Genomic DNA, 20,773 nt, shown 5'->3' on the forward strand with positions numbered 1-20,773 from the left:
TCCACTATTTCTTAAAGTCTGGGAGCCTTGGGAGGACTAAACTAACCGCTGAGAGGTATGGCGACACAGAGACGTAGGCTATTGCAGCCCCGGCTGGAGATGGACACCCATGTCATCCATCCCTTCCCTATGTGTTTCCCCTCTTTTTCTGCTTACCCCCTCTTTTTCACTCTGTCTGACTCTACTTTCTTCTATAATTTTTTTCAAAATTGTTCATGCATGCATAGGGTGCACATGAGTGAGTTAAGTGCAATGGAGCACTACAAGCAGACCCAGAGTAAACTTGCATGCAGCTATATACTGAGGGCTAAGTGCTAACTCACCCTTGATATAGCACACCTATCGCACCTTAGAGTACAAATGATGTATGTTAAATAGACCAGCTCACTCAGTGTATACACAGAGTTGTGAAATGTATGTATGAAGCTCTGAGGTACCAGTGTTATCATTACTGTGAAACGTGTATTTCTATGTTCATTCACTGTGCTTTATTGTACAAAATGCCAATTGATAACCCTGCCTGTTGTCACGGTCACTTGATATGCATGAATTGATAAATAAAGAATACAAAAATAAAAAAAGTTGAATGAATAGCAGCTATTGTTGAAAAGTGCTTAATGTGGGAAGACTTCTACAAAAGGTGCTGATTTCAATAGAAACTAGCATTTTAAGAAATAAACCGTATTACACCCCCTGTCTGTCAATCAGACAACAGGTCCTTTTACTTCCTGGTTTAGTTAGCTAAGAGGTAGCAATTGCTCAAGGCACCTGCAGTGCAAAGACTTCTCATTGTGCTGCATTAAAAAGCAACAGAAAGTCTGGGTGGGTTTAGAAGGGGAGACAAAAAAACCTGGGACCTGCAAAAATTCATAATTAAATGTTTTTTGATTGGGAGGTGGGGGAGCATCGGGTGTCCCTTAAAATTAGTAGATCACTGGAACATTGCCCCATTCTTATTCTATATTATGGACTCAGTAAAGTCTCCCCCATTCAAAACGTCAATATTCAATATTAAGGTTTTGTAACAATTTCAGATGTGTATGGTTTTAAAAGGTGTAAAATCTTAGAAATATTAAAGTAATTTCGGCTTTATTATAGCTTTGTATGTCCACGGATCTCCTTTGAGACATTAACATTTATTATTCATAGCTTACATGTTATACATAATTATTTGAATTAAAACAAAATGAACAAAACAGGAAAAGTAGAATTAGAGAGGAAATGCTAAATATGTACTGCTGTGACTATGCATAGTAATAACCTTGGTATGAACTATTCGGTATGCAAAATGCAAACAACATATCATAGAAAAACTCCTACCACCTATATATTTATATACCCACTTTTTGGAGAAAAAATAAAAAATAGCACTGTATTTAGTTACCCAGAGGACAAGGCAAGGTTGTAAATGGTAATAGAAACATACTGGCAAATGTAGCTTGGGCTGCTCTACTTTAAAAAAAATTGTAGTTACTGTAAAAATGAATGCAAAGTTTTAGGGAGCTAGGATTGCATATTGAATTGTCTAGGGCAGGGGTGGGCAACCATTGGCACTCCTAATGTTATGGACTACATCTCCCATAATGCTCTTAGCATCAAGGGAGATGTAGTTCACAACATCTGGAGTGCCGAAAGTTGCCGAGCCTTGGTCTAGACAACTTGGTCTCTGGAGCTGCATGTGGGGTGACTCTATGGTCAGTGGCCATTTTAGGTTTAGTTTCACTTGTCCACTTGCTTGCTTCTTGATTGCATTGGAGCCAAATAAACAACTACTATGTGTACCTACTGTCCAGTAGTTTGTGTTCATGCTCTCCACCTTAAATCTCCACACATAAAATTCTACTGTCTTTAGCATCTCCCATACTGTTTTTAAAGCCATAATTCTGGCACAACATCAGTGGAGATGTCATTCACACCATCTATTGTGCCAAAGGTTGCTTATCCCTGGACTAGAGAATGATTCTGTGATAGTATTCTACAATATGGAGCAGACACATGGTGCCAGTGACTGGTCTTTAACAACTATGAAATTCAATGAAACACAAATTGTCTTCATTGTATGAGTGCATTTCCTATTTGTGAAATTCTATGATTGGATTTGTGTGATGTAGGAAGCGTGCCTGGGCTGCTCATATGCGTATTTTTATAAGGGAAGGCGGGGACACTGAAGCATGTTCACTCTAAGATGGCCAACATTTCCTCAAATGGAACTCAATTAAACTTAGATACAGGGGTTTAAGTAGAGTAATCAATTTTTTAAACTCTCAGAACAAAGGGGAAGGAGTAGAAACCTGTGAAGGAATTAAAACAATGGATATCTGTCTTGAGACTTTTCCCCCAACAAGAAAAAAGAACCATGGTTTAAAGGCAATGACAATATACCAAATACAAAAAAAATGTTAAAAATGGAAAACTGGCACTATAAATGAGCTTATCTTCTGATTTACCATCAGATCCGAAGGCAGTTCTGCCACTAGCAATCCATCTGGTCCTTTGCAAGTGCAGTACACCCCAAGGATGTCTCTGTCTTTTGAAGTAAGACCGTGATACTACTGAGCATGAAATATCCAGCTTCTCCCACATGGCCTTAGCTAATATTTTTTACAATAATAATTTAACATTACAGACGTAACTTGTAGACGTATCCTGAAAATGCTTTCTAATTCACAACTCAGAAGACTAGAATGACCTGTAGTGTAAGGTAAAATAGAATATTTAAATATAAAAATATAATATATATATTTATATACATATTTATTTATTTTTCTATACCGTATATACTTGAGTATAAGCCGACCCGAATATAAGCTGAGGCACCTAATTTTACCACAAAAAACTGGGACTCGAGTATAAGCCTAGGGTGGGAAATGCAGCAGCTACTGGTAAATGTATAAATAAAATTAGATCCCAATAAAATTACATTAATTGAGTAATTGACATCAGTAGGTTAAATGTTTTTGAATATTTATTTACAGTATGTGCATAAAATGAATGCAGTGTGTGTGTGTGTGTGTAGTGTGTGTATATAATGAATGCAGTGTGTGTAGATAATGAATGCAGAGTGTGTGTGTGTGTGTGTGTGTGTGTGTGTGTGGCAATTCACTCATTCAGATCATTAGAAGTTCAATTCGTTTAAACAGAGTTGTTAAACATTGTTCATTCGTTTTAAACGGCATTTCGTGTTAAAATTCGTATGGTTACGAAATCTTTCATTAAACGTCCTTTCCACTTTATTCATGTCAAATTAAACGAACGGCACAATATCCTTAAACAGAATGTATATTGATGACAGTTAAGTTCATACATTCACTAAAGTACTTTTCTTAAGGACATAGCTAATGTATTTATAGGTATATAAGTATGTTAAATAGGTTAATATTTATGCTCTGCTTCTGTCTTATGCATTTCATGTTTAGAAATGTTTTCAATTTCATCCTAACTATGCAGTATATAAATTAAACAACACTTAAGCATGTTTATTTTCCCTCCTGTTTAAAGATCATACAATTACCGACATTGCTTGCAATGGTGCTTTCTTGGTTATATACAACCGCATTATTTAAATAGGTAGGCCTCTAAATTACCTACATACTAATAATTTTATGTATTTCTTTCTGGTATACAAGTACCATAAATAAATAAGACACATTTTTCCCACATTAGTTCAAGTTATCGCCCTACCAGGACAAGCCAAATCTTCCTAACATAAGTCAAGATATACAGTTAGTATCTGCTCTTATGCTTAACGGTGCAATCTCAATGGTCTTCACCTGGGGGTTAGGTGGTAACTTAATTATTATGACATCTTTTAGGATCAAGTAGGGATCATTCTTTCCACTACCCATATGCGTTATACAGGACAAAAAGCAGGTACGTTAAAAAAATAAACCCAGTTAGGTTATTTGTTATGTGTTAATAAAGCTCTCGCCAATTAGGTATATTCCCATAGGCCTCTTCGCCTATAGTCAAGTGGTCCCGCAAGGCCTACAATCATTCCTTCCATCAGAGGTTCGAGCCCAATCGGCCCAACGCATAGTTATAGCCTTGCATTAAGTCATAGTTAGGGCCTCACTCGTCATGGCCAATCGATATTACAATCTTTTACTTGTCACCGAGAGGTCAACACCCCGCCACCAACCTCAGTGGAACAAAGTCCCCATGAGACAAATCATAGGTAGAGCCTCTCAAAGCCACTTGGCAAGTAGTCAGGGCATCCCCTGTCACCTAAGATAGTAAGTTAATACAATTTCGCCTTAGGGCACTAATCTCCCCCTAAATTCAGAGTTTAATGTGCCAAACAGCTTGGCAGAACTGCACGTTATGATGGCCTCCCTAGTGTCTTCTGTAGCTACTATTAATAATAAGTTGGATAATCTGGAGTCCAATAATACTCCAACCATTCCGGAGGTTCCAGTACCTATAGCCCAGCCTGAACCTAATCCAGGAGGTAACAATAACCCTTTACCCGCAAAAACTACCAACATCACAAACCCTATTAACCTCATACCTCAGAATCTCATGACATAATAGAGGGGAAAGACATAAATCTGGCTTCACTACTGATAGCTTCTCAAGTCGAGAACAGGTCATAACGTAGTCGAGAACAGGTCATATACGTTTCATGTTCTGTCAGTAGTCATGAAGTCTAGAGATCCAAGACTAAATAGGAAACTTAACATACCTGAATTTGTCCTAGCATTCGGTCTATACAGAGACGTTATCTGTACAGCTTTTCCCCTCCGTAGAGAAGAACTTGACCTATACCTACACAAAGTCATTGACTTAGCATATAAGTACGGAGGATATGCCTTTTACGACTACCACAAATCATTTGCATCCAGATCTGCCACATCACTGTCCCAATACAATACAAACACCGACTGGGGTCAGTTAGACACAGAACTGTTTCTAAGGCATTTTGCGGGCCTCAAGACACCTTCTTGCATCATATGCTCATCAGCAGCACATACGATAAATTTTTGTCCTGAAAACGTAGCAATTCCCTCTACCAGTAATGCCAACGCTGATAATCAATCCAACACAACCCAGAGAGAATTGAGAGACAAATTAGGCAGGCCAATCATTTTCCTGGGTAAAGAACAAGTCTGCAATAAATTCAATGCCGGTGGCTGTAGTTATAGTGCATGCAGGCTTCTTCACATGTGCTCACTTTGTTACAGTGTGCCCAAACAGGCTGTACCCTAAAAAATCTTCTACTCCAATAAATGTTCCTAATTTGCAACGTTACCTGTTTAATCATCCTTCTTTACATCTGGTAGAATTTCTAACATCTGGTTTTACTAATGGGTTTCACACAGGGCTTGTTACACTCCCCATAGGTATTTTGGAATGCCCCAACCTACAGGCAGCACTCACAGATCCCAGTAGCACACAAGAACTCCTACTTAAAGAAATCACCAACGGTTTCATGATAGCACCGTTCACAACACCACCTTTCACCTCCTGGAGGACAAACCCCCTAGAAATCACCACAGGGAAAATAAAAGAGACTCATTATTGATTTTTATGCACCTCACTCTTCCACTACACATAGCTTAAATGCACTGATCCCGTCAGAAGATAACTCCATTCAGTACGCAAGAATTGACGACGCCATACAAGCCATCATTTATTCCGGGAAGGCTCCCTGGTTAAGTAAATCCGATATTACTAACGCATTTAAATTACTACCCATTCATCAGTCACTCTGGCATCTGCATGGAGTTAAGTGGGAAGACTGGTATTATTTTGCTACCAGTCTAACTTTCGGCTCCAAAAGTAGCCTCAAGATATTCAATATATTCGCCGAAGCTTTAACCTGGCTCCTACTGAACAAATGCAGATGTACACTAGTCATACACTACTTGGACGACTTCCTCACTATCGAACCACACCACTGCACACCACACAGCCTAAATCACATGCTCACTCTGTTCAAAGATTTAGGAGTCCCTGTAGCCCCAGACAAAACAGAAGGTCCTAACACAGAGATCACATTCCTGGGGATAACACTCAATTCTGTTTCTATGCAAGCCAGCCTGCCCCAAGAGAAAGTAGACAGAATTATTTCTTACATCAACATCTGCACATCACAGGGCACTTGCACCAGGAAACAACTACAGTCACTACTTGGTTCACTCAATTTTGCAATGGGAATAATTCCACAGGGCAGGTCTTTCATTTCCAGAATCCTCTCTCTCTTGCACGGTCTCCCTGACGACGACTCTACAACCATCTTAGATGAAGCAGCTGGAGCAGATCTTAAAATGTGGCAGCTATTTCTGTCATCTTAGAATGGCAGGTCGCTATTCATCCCTCCTATTTCTTTTTTTAAATTCTTTATTTTAATTGTGCTTAGAATAACAAACACGCTTATGTTGCCACGACAGCAAATACAAGCCGATGGAGTAAACAAGATTATCAATAACATAGCAAACATTAACAGCACATTTTTTTTTATTTTTTTTAACAAGAGAAGTCAGGTTAGGTAGAACTGTCTATGACATTACTTTCTTCTAGGCTGGCAGCTATGAGAGGCAAAATAGACATTTCGAGTAGTATCAGGAGCGTTGAAAGATTAAGCATAGTGTGAGCCTTCGAGTATGGTGCTGCCCCTAGGGCCGAGTAGTTGTACAAGCGTCGCTATAGTAGGTATGTCGGTTGCCCTGTGCCATGTGTGTAACAGGGGAGTTCGTCAAGAGAATTAAGTGGCACAAAAGTAAGAAGCGTGATGTAGGTTGGCTGCAGGCATAAACAGTGTGGGTGTGTCAGCTAGACAACCTGTTGTGTGTGACCTGTGGGTAACTGCCACTGGGCATTCAGGGAGGCAGGGACAGTACAGATAATGATAGTGATAGTGACAAACACAATATATATATTATGTCAAATATCAAAATATTAAAAACATTTCAAAATATGAAATTACTTTGAAAGTTTATTCAAAAGTACTGAATTATTTTAAGAGATTATTCAAAACTACTAAAGGGAAACCATCTAATTGAAGTGGTCTAGGTTCAGTGCCCCTGTCCCCTTAACCGTGCAATGTCAATTATTGCAGTTTCAAATTATTGCAGTTTTCGAAAAAGTGCAATAATTATATTGCAGGGTTAACTCCTCCTAGTGGCTGTTTCACAGACAGCCACTAGAGGCTCTTCCTGGTGTTACATGGAGTTTGACTCCATGAAATGATGCTGGACATACTCACACTCTGCATGTGTGTCTTGAAAACGCCCACAGATTCCGTGCTTTCCAATGGGGAAGCCGTAAAGCTCATGCGGCTCTTACAACACATGCACATTATGTCCCCCACATTTGTGATGTCGCAGGGTAAGGATCACGATACAGAGCTGAAGAACTTCAATGTTGGAATCAGGTAAGTCTTTAACCGCTGAAGCGGAGGGCAACTATATTTTTAGGAATAACATTTTGTATTCTTAACATTATAGTGTTCTTTTAAATCGGGGTCAGTGTTGACTAAAAAAACAACAAGCAGGCTACTCAGAAGACCCCCAATAAGAGAATGAGAGAAACAGCGGTAAAGGTAGAATACATGAATTGCTAGTCCTAAGAATGGATAGGTCACTGGAGCCAAAATGGGATAGCAATAAATAGAACTAATTATAGTAATAAGGAAAATGTAACCACATTCAACATGATTTAATAACAAAAAATAATACTACAAATGCAAACAGAATTATTCACTAAAGTGAGAATTTAAAGTGAATTTCAAATTATTACACGTTCAATCTTTTTAGATATTTAAACAGATATCACTTGGTTCAATATGGCAGATTTATAATTTTTTTCCTTAGTTTTTTTTTTTTTTTTAAATAACAAGAATTGTGTCAGACTTTTACCGATTCCCGATCCCCGATCCCACAGAGCTACTTCAGGGTTTCATCAATCAGAGCTCCTCCCTCCAGTATGACATGAGCTTTTCCCGCCTTATAGGGAAGCCGAGCCAAAACTCAATTGCTTAGTCAATTTGCTCTTTTTACGAGGAAAACTTCTGCTAAGCTCCAACCACCTCTAACCTTCTGTGTACCGAACCAGACTAAACTGACCTTGCAAACTTCTCCTATCCTTCACATGGAGTTGTGTACCTACTATCCTGATATCTATAAGCCTCGACCCGGATTTGCCTTAAGACGATGCTGATTTCTCCTGCCCTCAAGACACGGTTTGTCAAACGACCTCTCTCAAATTCCTAGATTACCTTGGATGAATAAGTATTATTATTTTTTCCTTTCTGCTTATACCTTGGCTACATTTATGCAATTGCTGCTATCTTGTCTGCTGCAATCACATAGTTGCTACTTTTTGCTACCGTATCTTATTACAAGAACCTTCCATTTTTCTCAATTACTTTTATTCCAATCTTCGTAACTTACTAACAAGTGCTACTGGAAAACAATTTTTTATTTCATACCAATAAAGGCAGATTGGAATTCCTGTTAACAAATAATTATTTCTGTTATTTTCTTAGAATTTCTGGAGTTTCCCTTAAAGGTTCAGGCTTCTGATCCATTTTGAATGCAGTTGTGTTCCTTACCACTACTTTTCTTGTAAAACGTATAACAAATTGGTACTAGACTACGGGTTGCTTTAATAATGTAGCACAGCTTTTTGTGGGATTTTTCCTTAATCCTCTGGAATCCCCAAATATTAAAGACTTCATGAGAGAAGTGTGTCAGTTTGATGTGTCAGTGTAAACCAGGAGTAGGTAAGCATCAGCACTCCAGACATTGGCGTCCGCAGGAGGGAGCAGGGGGGGGGGCTGTTTTTTTCTTTTGAGATGATAATACACTGCAATACCAGTGCTGTGTGTGGAGAGAGGCAAGGAAAGGACGCTACATCTTATCCATGCTATTCTCGCCTGACTGAATCAGGGTAGCAGCACAGCAACTCCCAGAATACAGAGACAACCTACAGATCAGGTAAGGAAGGGATGGGGAGGGTGGGGACAGCCTACAGATCAGGTAAGTGAGGGATGGGGGGTAGCCTACAGGTTAGGTAAGTGAAGCATGGGGAGGCATCTTACAGATTAGGTAAGTGAAGCATGGGGGGAGTAGCCTACAGATCAGGTAAATGAGGCATGGGGGGAGAGGCAGCCTATAGATCAGGGAAGTGATGCATGGGGCCAGCCTATAGATCAGGGAAGTGAGGCATGGGGGGCAGCCTATAGATCAGGGAAGTGAGGCATATGGGGGCAGCCTATAGATCAGGAAAGTGAGGCATGGAGGGGCAGCCTACAGATCAGGTAAGTGAGGGATGGGGGGCAACCTACAGATCAGGTAAGTGAGGGATGTGGGGAAGCCTACAGATCAGGTAAGTGAGGCATGGGGGAGCAGCCTACAGATCAGGTAAGTGAGGCATGGGGGTGCAGCCTACAGATCAGGTAAGTGAGGCATGGGGGGGCAGCCTACAGATTAGGTAAGTGAGGCATGGGGGGGCAGCCTACACATCAAGTAATTGAGGCATGAGGGGAATGTGGGGGGGCATCAGTGGATGGACAGGCTCTGCTAAAAATCTAAATCTAATAAGACATGGACTTAACTAGCTGATAATCATCACCTTCAGGATTATAAAAAATAATTCAGGACTTGAAATGGGCATTGAAAGCCATGTTTCGGTGTTTGCAGATGACACAAAACTTTGTAAAGTAATAAAATGTGAGCAGGATATTGCTTTGCTGCAGAGGGATTTGGATAGATTGTGGGATTGGGCAGTAAAATGGCAGTTGAAATTTAACGTAGAGAAATGCAAAGTTATGCACTTCGGGGGCAAGAATGTATAAGCAACTTACACCCTAAATGGTAGTGAATTCGGGATAACCACACATGAGAAGGATTTGGGAATTGTTATAGACAGAAAATTAGGCCGCAATATGCAATGTCAATCTGCAGTTGCTAAGGCCAGTAAGGTTTTGTCATGTATAAATAGGGGCATAAATTCTCAGGATGAAAATATAATTTTGCCTCTTTATAAATTGCTGGTAAGACCACACTTTGAATTTGCTGTGCAATTTTGGGCACCTGTTCTAAAGAAGGATATCATGGCACTAGAAGTGCAGAGACGAGCTACAAAATTGATAAAAGGAATGGAGCATTTTAGTTACGAAGAAAGTTGAAAAAATTTAAATCTGTTTGGCTTGGAAAAACTGCGCCTCAGAGGGGATATGATAACATTATACAAATATATTCGGGGCCAGTACAAGCCATTATCTGGCAATCTATTCATAAACCGGGCTATACATAGGACACAAGGTCAGACATTTAGGCTGGAAGAAATTAGATTTCATCTAAGGCAAAGAAAAGTTTTTTTTGCAGTAAGCGTAATAAGGGTATGGAATGCTCTGCCTGAAGAGGTGGTTTTATCAGAGACCATACAGATGTTTAAAATGAAATTGGATAAATACTTGCAAAAACACAACATACAGGGAAATCATTTCTAATCCTTCTGTCTCTGCATGTATTCAGCAATCTGTGTGTGTATTCAGTAGTCTGTGTGTATGTATTTAGCAGCCTGTATGTGTGTATTCAGCAGTATATGTATGTATTCAGCAGTTTGTGTGTGTGTATTCAGCAGTCTATGTGAGTATATTCAGTTTTGAGTGTATGTATTCAGCGATCTCTGTGTGTATTCAGCAACCTGTGCATGTATTCAGCAGTCTGTGTGTATGTATTTAGCAATCTAGGAGTGGGGAGCAGAAACACAGAGGGAATGCAGAAGAAGACAAGGACAAAGAGATTGCCTAGGAAAAGGGACAATGCCACACATGGAGGTGCTGGGAAGGGGATAGGAACACACAGAGGGGCTGGAGTAGAGGACAATTACACACAAAGGAGCTGGGAATAGGGGTAGGGACACAAAAAGGGATGGGGAAGAGGTTAATGACAGACTGGGGGCTGGGAAAGGGACAATTACACACTGAGGTTCTGGGAAGGGGACAGTGACACACAGAGGGGCTGGAGAAGGGGACAATGGCACACAGAGGAGCTGGGGATAGAAACAGGGACACACAGAGAGGCTGAGGAAGGGGACAGTGACACAGAGGGGCTGGAAAAGAGGTCAATGACACACACAGAGGGGCTGGAGAAGGGGACAATGACACACAAAGGGGCTATGGGAAAATGAAACACACAAGGGGGTGTAAGACACAAAATGGAGGATAAAGTAAACTAAGGGGGTACATACACTAAGAGGGGTAAGACATTCAAAAGATGGGATAAGTCTCTAAGAGGCTCTCTAATGCATGCTGAGACAGTCTCTGTTAGTGGGCCCCCCTCCAGGGCCCATTATTATTATTACTGGCATTTATAAGGTGCGGGAAGTGTTGTGTGTGCAATCTGGTACTGTGGGTACATTCTGGTGCTATAGCTAGTGCTGTGAGTGTCTCCAAGTACTGTGGCAACTGCTGCGCTGCTACCTAGTTCTGTGGCAGTAGCTTTGTGTGCAGTCATTTTTATTTTTATAATTCAGTTATAGTGCCTTGATCGTGTGTATGACTAATGTGGTGCATTAAATAGTGTTAACATTAAAACAGATTAAAAATTGCTAAACTCAATCAAACAATTTTATTAATATTTTGCATCAGATTTCTCGAATCTTTTGCATGCCTGCGCTTTATGTGATAATGACTATACCCCTCCCCTTCATGACACTGTCACTATGGGGCAGAGCATGAATGTCATTACAATTATGCCCCCTCCTAGAAAATTTGGGCGGACACCCATGACTCCAGATGCTGTGGACTTCATCTCCCATAATGCCCTTCCAGTCATAATGCTGGCAAAGCATCAGGGTAAATGTAGTCCACAACATCAGGAGTGCCCAAGGTTCCCAACCCCGGTGTAGACTTTTCAATAAATTAAACGCATTATACCTCGGCACACTGTTTTAACCCCTTAAGGACACATGACATGTGTGACATGTCATGATTGCCTTTTAGTCCAGAAATTTGGTCCTTAAGGGGTTAAACTATACTTGCTACATTGGAAATATTTTGCTGTGTTATCTCTCCAGCTAAGAAGGTAATACTAAGGAAATAGTTATGCAAAGTTGGAGAGATTATGAGTCTATTTACTATCGGCTCATTTCCTTGGTTGTCAAAAACATTTATGGAGTTGGAAATCGCTAAAATGGCTGTCACTAACATTAGTAAGTACTTGCAATTTCCATGCAACAAAACTTAATGTTTAGAGCCAGATTAATAGTGGCTGCCAAAAATGTTAACATCTCCCCTCAAGATTATTAGGAGTCACCGAGTGCAATTTAATACCCGATTTCATTACTGAGTGGTAAAAATTAAATGTTGGTATCTGACTCAAAATGACTTCACTTGCCTTATTTAGGTATAAAGAAAAAAGCAAGATTGCAACTGAAATTGTTTAAGATATCAATAAGTATGTATGTCGTTTTTAGCGAATACCTGTGAAGATTTCAGTAAATTCCTGTGAGGTTGGTAGCAACAGTAAGGGCAAATTGCTCAGATAATCACAGGTCGAGCTTGCATGTCCTGAGTGAAACTTGTTTAGTGTCCTCTAGAGCTGCAATGGCAATAGGTTACAAAAGCAGCAGCACCTTTTGAAACATGAGGGCACGTTGTCCAACTACACTGAACAAAATTAGAAACGCAACACTTTTGTTTTTGCCCCCATTTTTCATGAGCTGAACTCAAAGATCTAAAATTTTAGAGTGGCCTTTTATTGTGGCCAGCCTAAGGCGCACCTTTGCAATAATCATGCTGTCTAATCATGATATGCCAAACCCGTGAGGTGGATTGATTATCTCGGCAAAGGAGAAGATTTAGACAGATTTGTGAACAATATTTGAGAGAAATAGGCCTTTTGTGTACATAGAAAAAGTCTTAGATCTTTGAGTTCAGCTCATGAAAAAAACTGTATAAATCTCTTAAATGTTTTTTGCCATTATCTGTTCATTGTAGTAGTTATGATGCCTGGAATACCCTGGCATCCCTTGCATAAGTAGTCAGACTGTTTTAGAATGGTTTGACCCTTTACCTGGGGTCGGCTTAGTTCTGCTCACCACCCTACATCTGCCAGAGAGCCACGAGATCCTTCTAAGGAGCTTCATTAGCGCTTTTCAGCTAAGCTGTGCAGTGCAGGGCTAGTTCACTGACTGAGAGTCTCAGCTCATTTAAAAATAAAAATGCTTGAACAAATTTGAAGGCTGCATTTAAAAGGATTTTGTGGAATTGGATACAATTCCATTCTGTCATAGAGAGTATCTCAAACTTAGATATTGATTCATTTTCAACTAAAGTAACTAGTGGCTCATCTTGAAGAACATGGAAATCCTCTGGGTTGCTCAGAAATACCTAATTAGAGTTCTGCAAAATGAAAGCAGTAGAGAAATAGCCTTCACAAAAAACAAAACAAAAGTAAAATAGCATTTAATACCTTCCTATGAAAATCCCCACACCACATCACTAGCTAACAGTGGTGTTGCAGGTCAGTTAAAACAATAATTAAAACATTAATAAAGTGTTCCTTTTTTGGTGCAAAAGCTTAAAATAACATAGAATAACACACATCTATGCATTGTGACCACAGAAATACTGGAAAATATATAGATTTGAATTTAATAATTTTTAAAATGTTGGCAACTCACTCATCTGCCAGTCAATCCCCGATACTGACCTCTCAAAGAAAAATAAAAAAATGAATAAAAAATTGTTGGAGTCCTAGAACAGTTTATTGGTTGGGAGTACAAAAAGTAGTCTTCTATAGTGATGTCCCGACCTGTTCGCCGGCGGACGGCGAACACATGCGCTGTTCGATCCCCCCCTATTCGTCATCATTAAGGAAACTTTGACCCTGGCCTGTACCTCACAGTCAGCAGACACATTCCAGCCATTCAGCAGCAGACCCTCCCTCCCATTCCCATTCATTGTGAAGCTGCATTCTTAGTGAGAGTAGGGACAGTGTAGCTGGTGTCCCTATAGCTTGCATTTAATAAAAATAAACTTTTTGGACTGTAATATAATAGCAGTCAGTTTCCTTTACGAGTGTGCGTTTCAGGGCCTGCCAGGGCACAGTGTCACACCCGTGCCACTCATATCTGTTGTCACAGTAGCTTGCACGCATAGTACCACTAATCCGTCGTGGTCGTGGTTCTGTGATTCCCTTTGGCCCTAGAATAATGCCCAGTGTTCAGAGGCCACGTACCCTGAACTTGAAAAGTTCTGAGGACATAGTTGACTGGCTAACACAGGACACCCAATCTTCTACAGTTTACACTCGGAACCTCGACGCACCATCCTCATCCAGCTTAGCTTTAGGCACCTCTCAAGTTACCATTCGCCCGCCTGCCGCCACCACCAACACTAGCACCACAGCCGCTTCACTTGGTATGTCAGAGGAGTTATTTACACATCAGTTGGAAGAAATGAGTGATGCGCAACCATTATTGCCAGAGGATGTAGATAACAGGGATATGTCTCAGTCAGGCAGAATTACACACGTACGGTGTGATGATGATGTTGTTGTACCCACTGCTGCTTCCTTTGCTGAGTTGTCAGATACAAGTAAAGTGGTTGATGATGACGATGCGTCCGTGTATGTCTCGTGGGTGCCCGCTAGAAGAGAAGAAGAACAGGGGAAAGTTCAGATTGGGAGACAGAGAGGAGGAGGAGGAGACGAGTTTGAAGCAGGGGGAGGTCGTCGCAAGGAGATAGTGGCACAGTCAGACAGCATGCATCGGCACCCGGGGTCAGCCAGACAGCACGCCAATCAACGCATGCTGTTGCCACCACCAGAATGCCGTCATTGCAGAGCTCAGCAGTGCATTTTTTTTGTGTGTTTGCCTCTGACAACAGCGATGCCATTTGCAACCTGTGCCAAAATAAACTGAGTCATGAGAAGTCCAACACCCACCTAGGTACAACTGCTTTGCCCCCTCTCAACCATCCGCCCCTCCGTCTCTCGCCTTGAGCCGTTCCTGCTCATCTGCCCACAGTCAGGTGTCTGTCAAGGACATGTTTCAGCGTAAGAAGCCAATGTCACAAAGTCACCTCTTGCCTGGCGTCTGACAGCTGACTTGACTGAACTCTTAGCCCGCCAGCTTTTACCATACAAGCTGGTGGAGTCTGAGGCGTTCAAAACATTTGTAGCTATTGGGACACCGCAGTGGAAGGTACCCAGCCGAAATTTCTTTGCACAAAAGGCAATCCCCAACCTGTACTCGATTGTGCAAAAGGAAGTAATGGCATGTCTGGCAACCAGTGTTGGGGCAAGGGTACATCTGACCACTGATACCTGGTCTGCAAAGCATGGTCAGGGCAGGTATATCACCTACACTGTGCATTGGGTAAACCTGCTGACGGCTGCCAAGCATGGAATGCGTGGCTCTGCAGAGGAGTTGGTGACACCTGCTTCCACCTCCTCTACTCCTCCTACTCCATCCTCTTCCATAACCTCCTCGGCTGAGTCCTCTTCTGCTGCTGCGCCTTGCTCCACATCAACGGCACCCCCCCAGCTCCCCAGGTACTGTTCCACATCCCGGATACGGCAGTGTCACGCCGTCTTGGGGTTGACTTGCCTGAAAGCAGAGAGTCACACCGGACCAGCACTCCTGTCCACCCTGAACGCACAGGTGGATCAGTGGATGACTCCGCATCAACTGGAGATCGGCAAAGTGGTTTGTGACAACGGAAGAAATTTGTTGGCGGCATTGCATTTGGGCAAGTTGACACATGTGTGGTGCATGGCACATGTGTGTAATCTGATCGTACAACGCTTTGTGCATAAGTACCCAGGCTTACAGGACGTCCTTAAGCAGGCCAGGAAGGAGTGTGGCCATTTCAGGCGTTCCTACACGGCCATGGCACACTTTTCCGATATCCAGCGGCGAAACAACATGCTAGTGAGGCGCTTGATTTGCGACAGCCCGTCACGTTGGAATTCAGCACTCCTAATGTTCGACCGCCTGCTCCAACAAGAAAAAGCCGTTAACGAGTATTTCTATGACCGGGGTGCTAGGACAGCCTCTGCGGAACTGGGAATTTTTTTGCCACGTTACTGGACGCTCATGCGCAATGCCTGTAGGCTCATGCGTCCTTTTGAGTAGGTGACAAACCTAGTCAGTCGCACCGAAGGCACCATCAGCGACATCATACCATTTGTTTTCTTCCTGGAGCATGCCCTGCGAAGAGTGCTGGATCAGGCCGTAGATGAGCGTGAAGAGGAAGAGTTGTGGTCACCATCACCACCAGAAACAGCCTTATCAGCATCGCTTGCTGGACCTGCGGCAACGCTGGAAGAGGATTGTGAGGAAGAGGAGTCAGAGGAGGAATGTGGCTTTCAGGAGGAGGAGGAAGACCAACAACAACAGGCATCCCAGGGTGCTCGTTGTCACCTATCTGGTACCCGTGGTGTTGTACGTGGCTGGGGGGAAGAACATACCTTCAGAGAGATCACTGAGGACGAGGAACAGGACATAAGTAGCTCGGCATCCAACCTTGTGCAAATGGGATCTTTCATGCTGTCGTGCCTGTTGAGGGACCCTCGGATAAAAAGGCTGAAGGAGAACGACCTGTACTGGGTGTCCACGCTACTAGACCGGTAGTAAGCAGAAAGTGCCTGAAATGTTACCGAATTATGGCAAGTCGGAAAGGATGCAGCAGTTCCAAAATCAATTAAAAAGTATGCTTTACACAGCGTATAAGGGTGATGTCACAGCACAACGGGAATCTAACAGGGGAAGAGGTGAAAGTAATCCTCCTCCTCCCACGACCACGCCAGCAAGGACAGGACGCTTTACAGACGTGTTGTTGATGGAGGACATGCGGAGCTTTTTAAGTCCTACGCATCGCCACAGCCCTTCGGGGTCCACCCTCAGAGAACGACTCGACCGACAGGTAGCAGACTACCTCGCCTTAACTGCAGATATCGACACTCTGAGGAGCGATGAACCCCTTGACTACTGGGTGTGCATGATTGACCTGTGGCCTGAGCTATCCCAATTTGCGATAGAACGTCTGGCCTGCCCCGTTTCAAGTGTCCTGTGAGAAAGGACATTCAGTGCAGCAGGAGGTATTATCACTGAGAAGAGAAGTCCCCTAGGTCAGAAAAGTCTAGATTACCTCACCTTTATTAAGATGAATGAGGGATGGATCCCGAAGGGACTGACAGTGGGCGATACGTTCGACTAAAAAAGGCCTGATGAGGGGGACGTAACAGGGATTAAACTGATAAGAATAGTACTACTTAACACACCACTCCTATCTGGTGGCACATTAGATTGCACGCGCAGTGCCCCAAATTTGAAGTAGGAGGACCGACCAAGCATGTTTTTCCATCTCCCGCTTCCTAAAATCGATGCCTTATATACACGTCCCCTGATAGGGGACGTAACAGGGATTAAACTGATAAGAATAGTACTACTTAACACACCACTCCTATCTGGTGGCACATTAGATTGCATGCGCAGTGCCCCAAATTTGAAGTAGGAGGACCGACCAAGCATGTTTTTCCATCTCCCGCTTCCTAAAATCGATGCCTTATGTACACGTCCCCTGATAGGGGACGTAACAGGGATTAAACTGATAAGAATAGTACTACTTAACACACCACTCCTATCTGGTGGCACATTAGATTGCACGCGCAGTGCCCCAAATTTGAAGTAGGAGGACCGTCCAAGCATCTTTTTCCATCTCCCACTTCCTAAAATCGATGCCTTATATACACGTCCCCTGATAGGGGATGTAACAGGGATTAAACTGATAGGAATAGTACTACTTAACACACCTTATAATAACGCAGAGAGAAGCAACTCAGAGAGAGGAGTCTGAAGAAGAGGAGTCAGAGGAGGAAGGTGGCTGTGAGGAGGTGGAAGACCAAACACAGCAGGCGTCCCAGGGTGCTTGTTGTCACCTTTCGGGGACCCTTGGTGTTGTACGTGGCTGGGTGGAGGAAGAGACCTTCAATGACATCAGTGAGGACAAGGAACGGGACATGGCTAGCTTGGTATCCAACCTTGTGCAAATGGGGAGTTTGGGGTTGTGAAAATGGACTGTTTGCGGTTGTTTGCGGTGCATTAAACGGGGAGTTTGGTCTGTCACTGTGAAGCCGGGCGTAACCCTTACACTACCTGATCGATACAACATCATACCTGATGTTTTAAAGCAGGTTATTCCAAACAATTTAGGAATGTTAGGTGATTTATGCCCTTTATGGATTAAAACCAGACTCTGCATCAACTATGTAATTTTCCATGGGAGTTTTGCCATGCATCCCCCTCCGGCATGCCACAGTCCAGGTGTTAGTCCCCTTGAAACAACTTTTCCATCACTATTGTGGCCAGAAAGAGTCCCTGTGGGTTTTAAAATTCGCCTGCCCATTGAAGTCTATGGTGGTTCGCCCGGTTCGCGAACATTTGCTGAAGTTCGCGTTTCGCCGTTCGCAAACCGAAAATTTTATGTTCGCGACATCGCTAGTCTTCTACATAATCAGGAGTATATTAGCTCTCTACATTTTCCCTAGAATATGTCATGAAAGTCAAAATACAAAGGAAAAGATACATGAGATACAGTGAGATACAAGAGATATCTTCAGGAAATTAATCCAATTAGTCAAAGGCTCATTTTACGGAATAGATCTATATTGCCCATACGTATACGATACTTATTGCCCATACTGTAGTTGGAGGGGAATACAGATGTCAAGATTGTTTTTTAGATTGTATGATGAGGAAAACAGTATGAAGATAGTATGGGGTAAAATATAAATATATACACCAATATAAAAATAATTTGCAGAAATTCCGAGGCTGATTTAACGTTGCTAAGAATATTGGTGTTTCAATAAATGTTCTGCCAAGATGATCAAGTAATATAAATTAAGTCACTGGTACTCACAAATTCTTTAGAACATATTCATGTGGATGAAATAAAATAAATAAAGAATGCTAATGACTGACAGCTTAATAACTTTGGAGCCATGATGGGATATAAATAAAAATGATACAGATCATGAATACATTTTGTGAAATGGAATGTCAGTTTAAGTGCCTTTTTTCTAAATTAATTATCACTCTATTTGTAATTGTTTCATATATTAAAGTGGAGTAATTAGGATAATGTTTGTATTTTTTTTTTCCCTAATCATTTAAGGTTACTATTACGATAAAGAAGGGAAGACTGTATCGTATGGTTAGTCTTTCTTAATGCTCAGCCAAAATGTTAAAGGAACACTCAAAGTACCATAACCAATACAGCCCGCAAATTAAGTGGTGGTGGGTGCCCAACTGGAACTGAGTGAATTGTTTAATCTTTCAATGGTTTGACTACTTACTTCGGGCTGTAGTGGTTATGGTGCTTGGAGTGTCCTTACAGGATTATTCCAGTGTGTGTAATCCCTTTTCTTTCTCAAACCTCACTAAGTGTAATTAGACTATTGACTAACGTCAAATTGGTCTAAACAACCTTTCAGAATAATAATATGAAATTGGTACCACAACAAATATAGATGTTAATATAAAACAGCCATTACATTTCATGAAGTATAACTTTGAAACATAACACAAGACCAAAAAACAAACACACAGCTAGTCAGATTTTGGCAAATAATTTATTATGCCAAAAAAAAGAAATATAAAACTAGTCCCTTTAATAATATAAATATAGCTAAAATTTAATAAATGCAACTTAAGAAACTGAAAGTAAAAGACATTTCTATAAAATAGCAGTTTTTGATTTCTTTCTCATTGAATGCATTTCACCAATATTTCACATACCCATATTAAGTAATATTTGGGGTAAACTTTTTAATTGTATATAGCAATTAAAGCTCTAACAGCCCCCCCTCATATAACTGTGTTTCATATCCATCCCTGTTTCTTAGGCCTCACTTCACACACCCAGATACAAGCAATACTGTATAATTTTCTCTAAGAATTTTATCTGCAGAAATTGTAGTTTAGACAATAGCGTGGCCATCTCTACTATAGCTTATTCAGGTTTGACTAAATAGGGCTAAGTCTCAAGGTACATAGCCCTGGAACATCATCCACATCTGTCATGAAGGTGTTAAACTCCCTCGATCTGAACCACACACAAATACAGGCAATTACAACCCTAACTTTAGAAACACACACAGTAATCTCTTACCTCATTCACATAGACCCAGTGGCTATCCTTGGACGCAAGATTAGTCTCCACTGCCTAGAAGGAAGACAAACACTTTCAATACATTGAAAAAAAGAAATTGTGTTGCAATTTTAAACAAATGTACAAAAAAAACATGTTTAGATCTCTCTCATATATTTATATATATATATATATATATATATATATATATATATATATATATATATATATATATAAATAATAGCTTGGTACACTCCTAAAAAATATATAGTAGGATACCTGCCTGGGTGCAATCCACGTTGCGTTGCATATATAACACGATAATGAATATAGGATGCACTCACAGGACTTGGTGAAAAAATCTTGTTGAGATTGCCGGTGGAGAGCTCAGTGGTTGCTATGGGAACATGTAAACTACACATGTGCAGTGTATCTAAGAGAGAGTGAAACCAGTATGGTGGTGAGGGAACAATCAGGATGGAAGCAGATAATTTATTTTATTTCCGTTTATGCTTTTATCTTCTTCCATCCTGATTGTTCCCTCACCATCATACTGGTTTCACTCTCTCTTAGATACACTGCACATGTGTAGTTTACATGTTCCCATAGCAACCACTGAGCTCTCCACCGGCACGTAATGACGTAATGACGTAATTACGTAATGAC

At 41.4% G+C, this 20,773-nt stretch overlaps 1 protein-coding gene across 4 annotated transcripts in view; it reads right to left on the minus strand.

The window, feature by feature from the left end:
• The window catches only part of GRID1 (glutamate ionotropic receptor delta type subunit 1), a 927,065-nt gene that overhangs the window by 237,018 nt on the left and 669,274 nt on the right, over positions 1–20,773 (minus strand). For all 4 annotated transcript variants that reach the window (XM_063433578.1, XM_063433577.1, XM_063433579.1 and 1 more), the window contains exon 5: positions 20,129–20,182. In XM_063433578.1, the coding sequence (XP_063289648.1) occupies positions 20,129–20,182 (54 nt within the window). The remainder of the gene's footprint in view (positions 1–20,128; positions 20,183–20,773) is intronic.

This window comes from Pelobates fuscus, chromosome 10 (assembly GCF_036172605.1).
Source record: "Pelobates fuscus isolate aPelFus1 chromosome 10, aPelFus1.pri, whole genome shotgun sequence".
Taxonomy (NCBI): domain Eukaryota; kingdom Metazoa; phylum Chordata; class Amphibia; order Anura; family Pelobatidae; genus Pelobates; species Pelobates fuscus.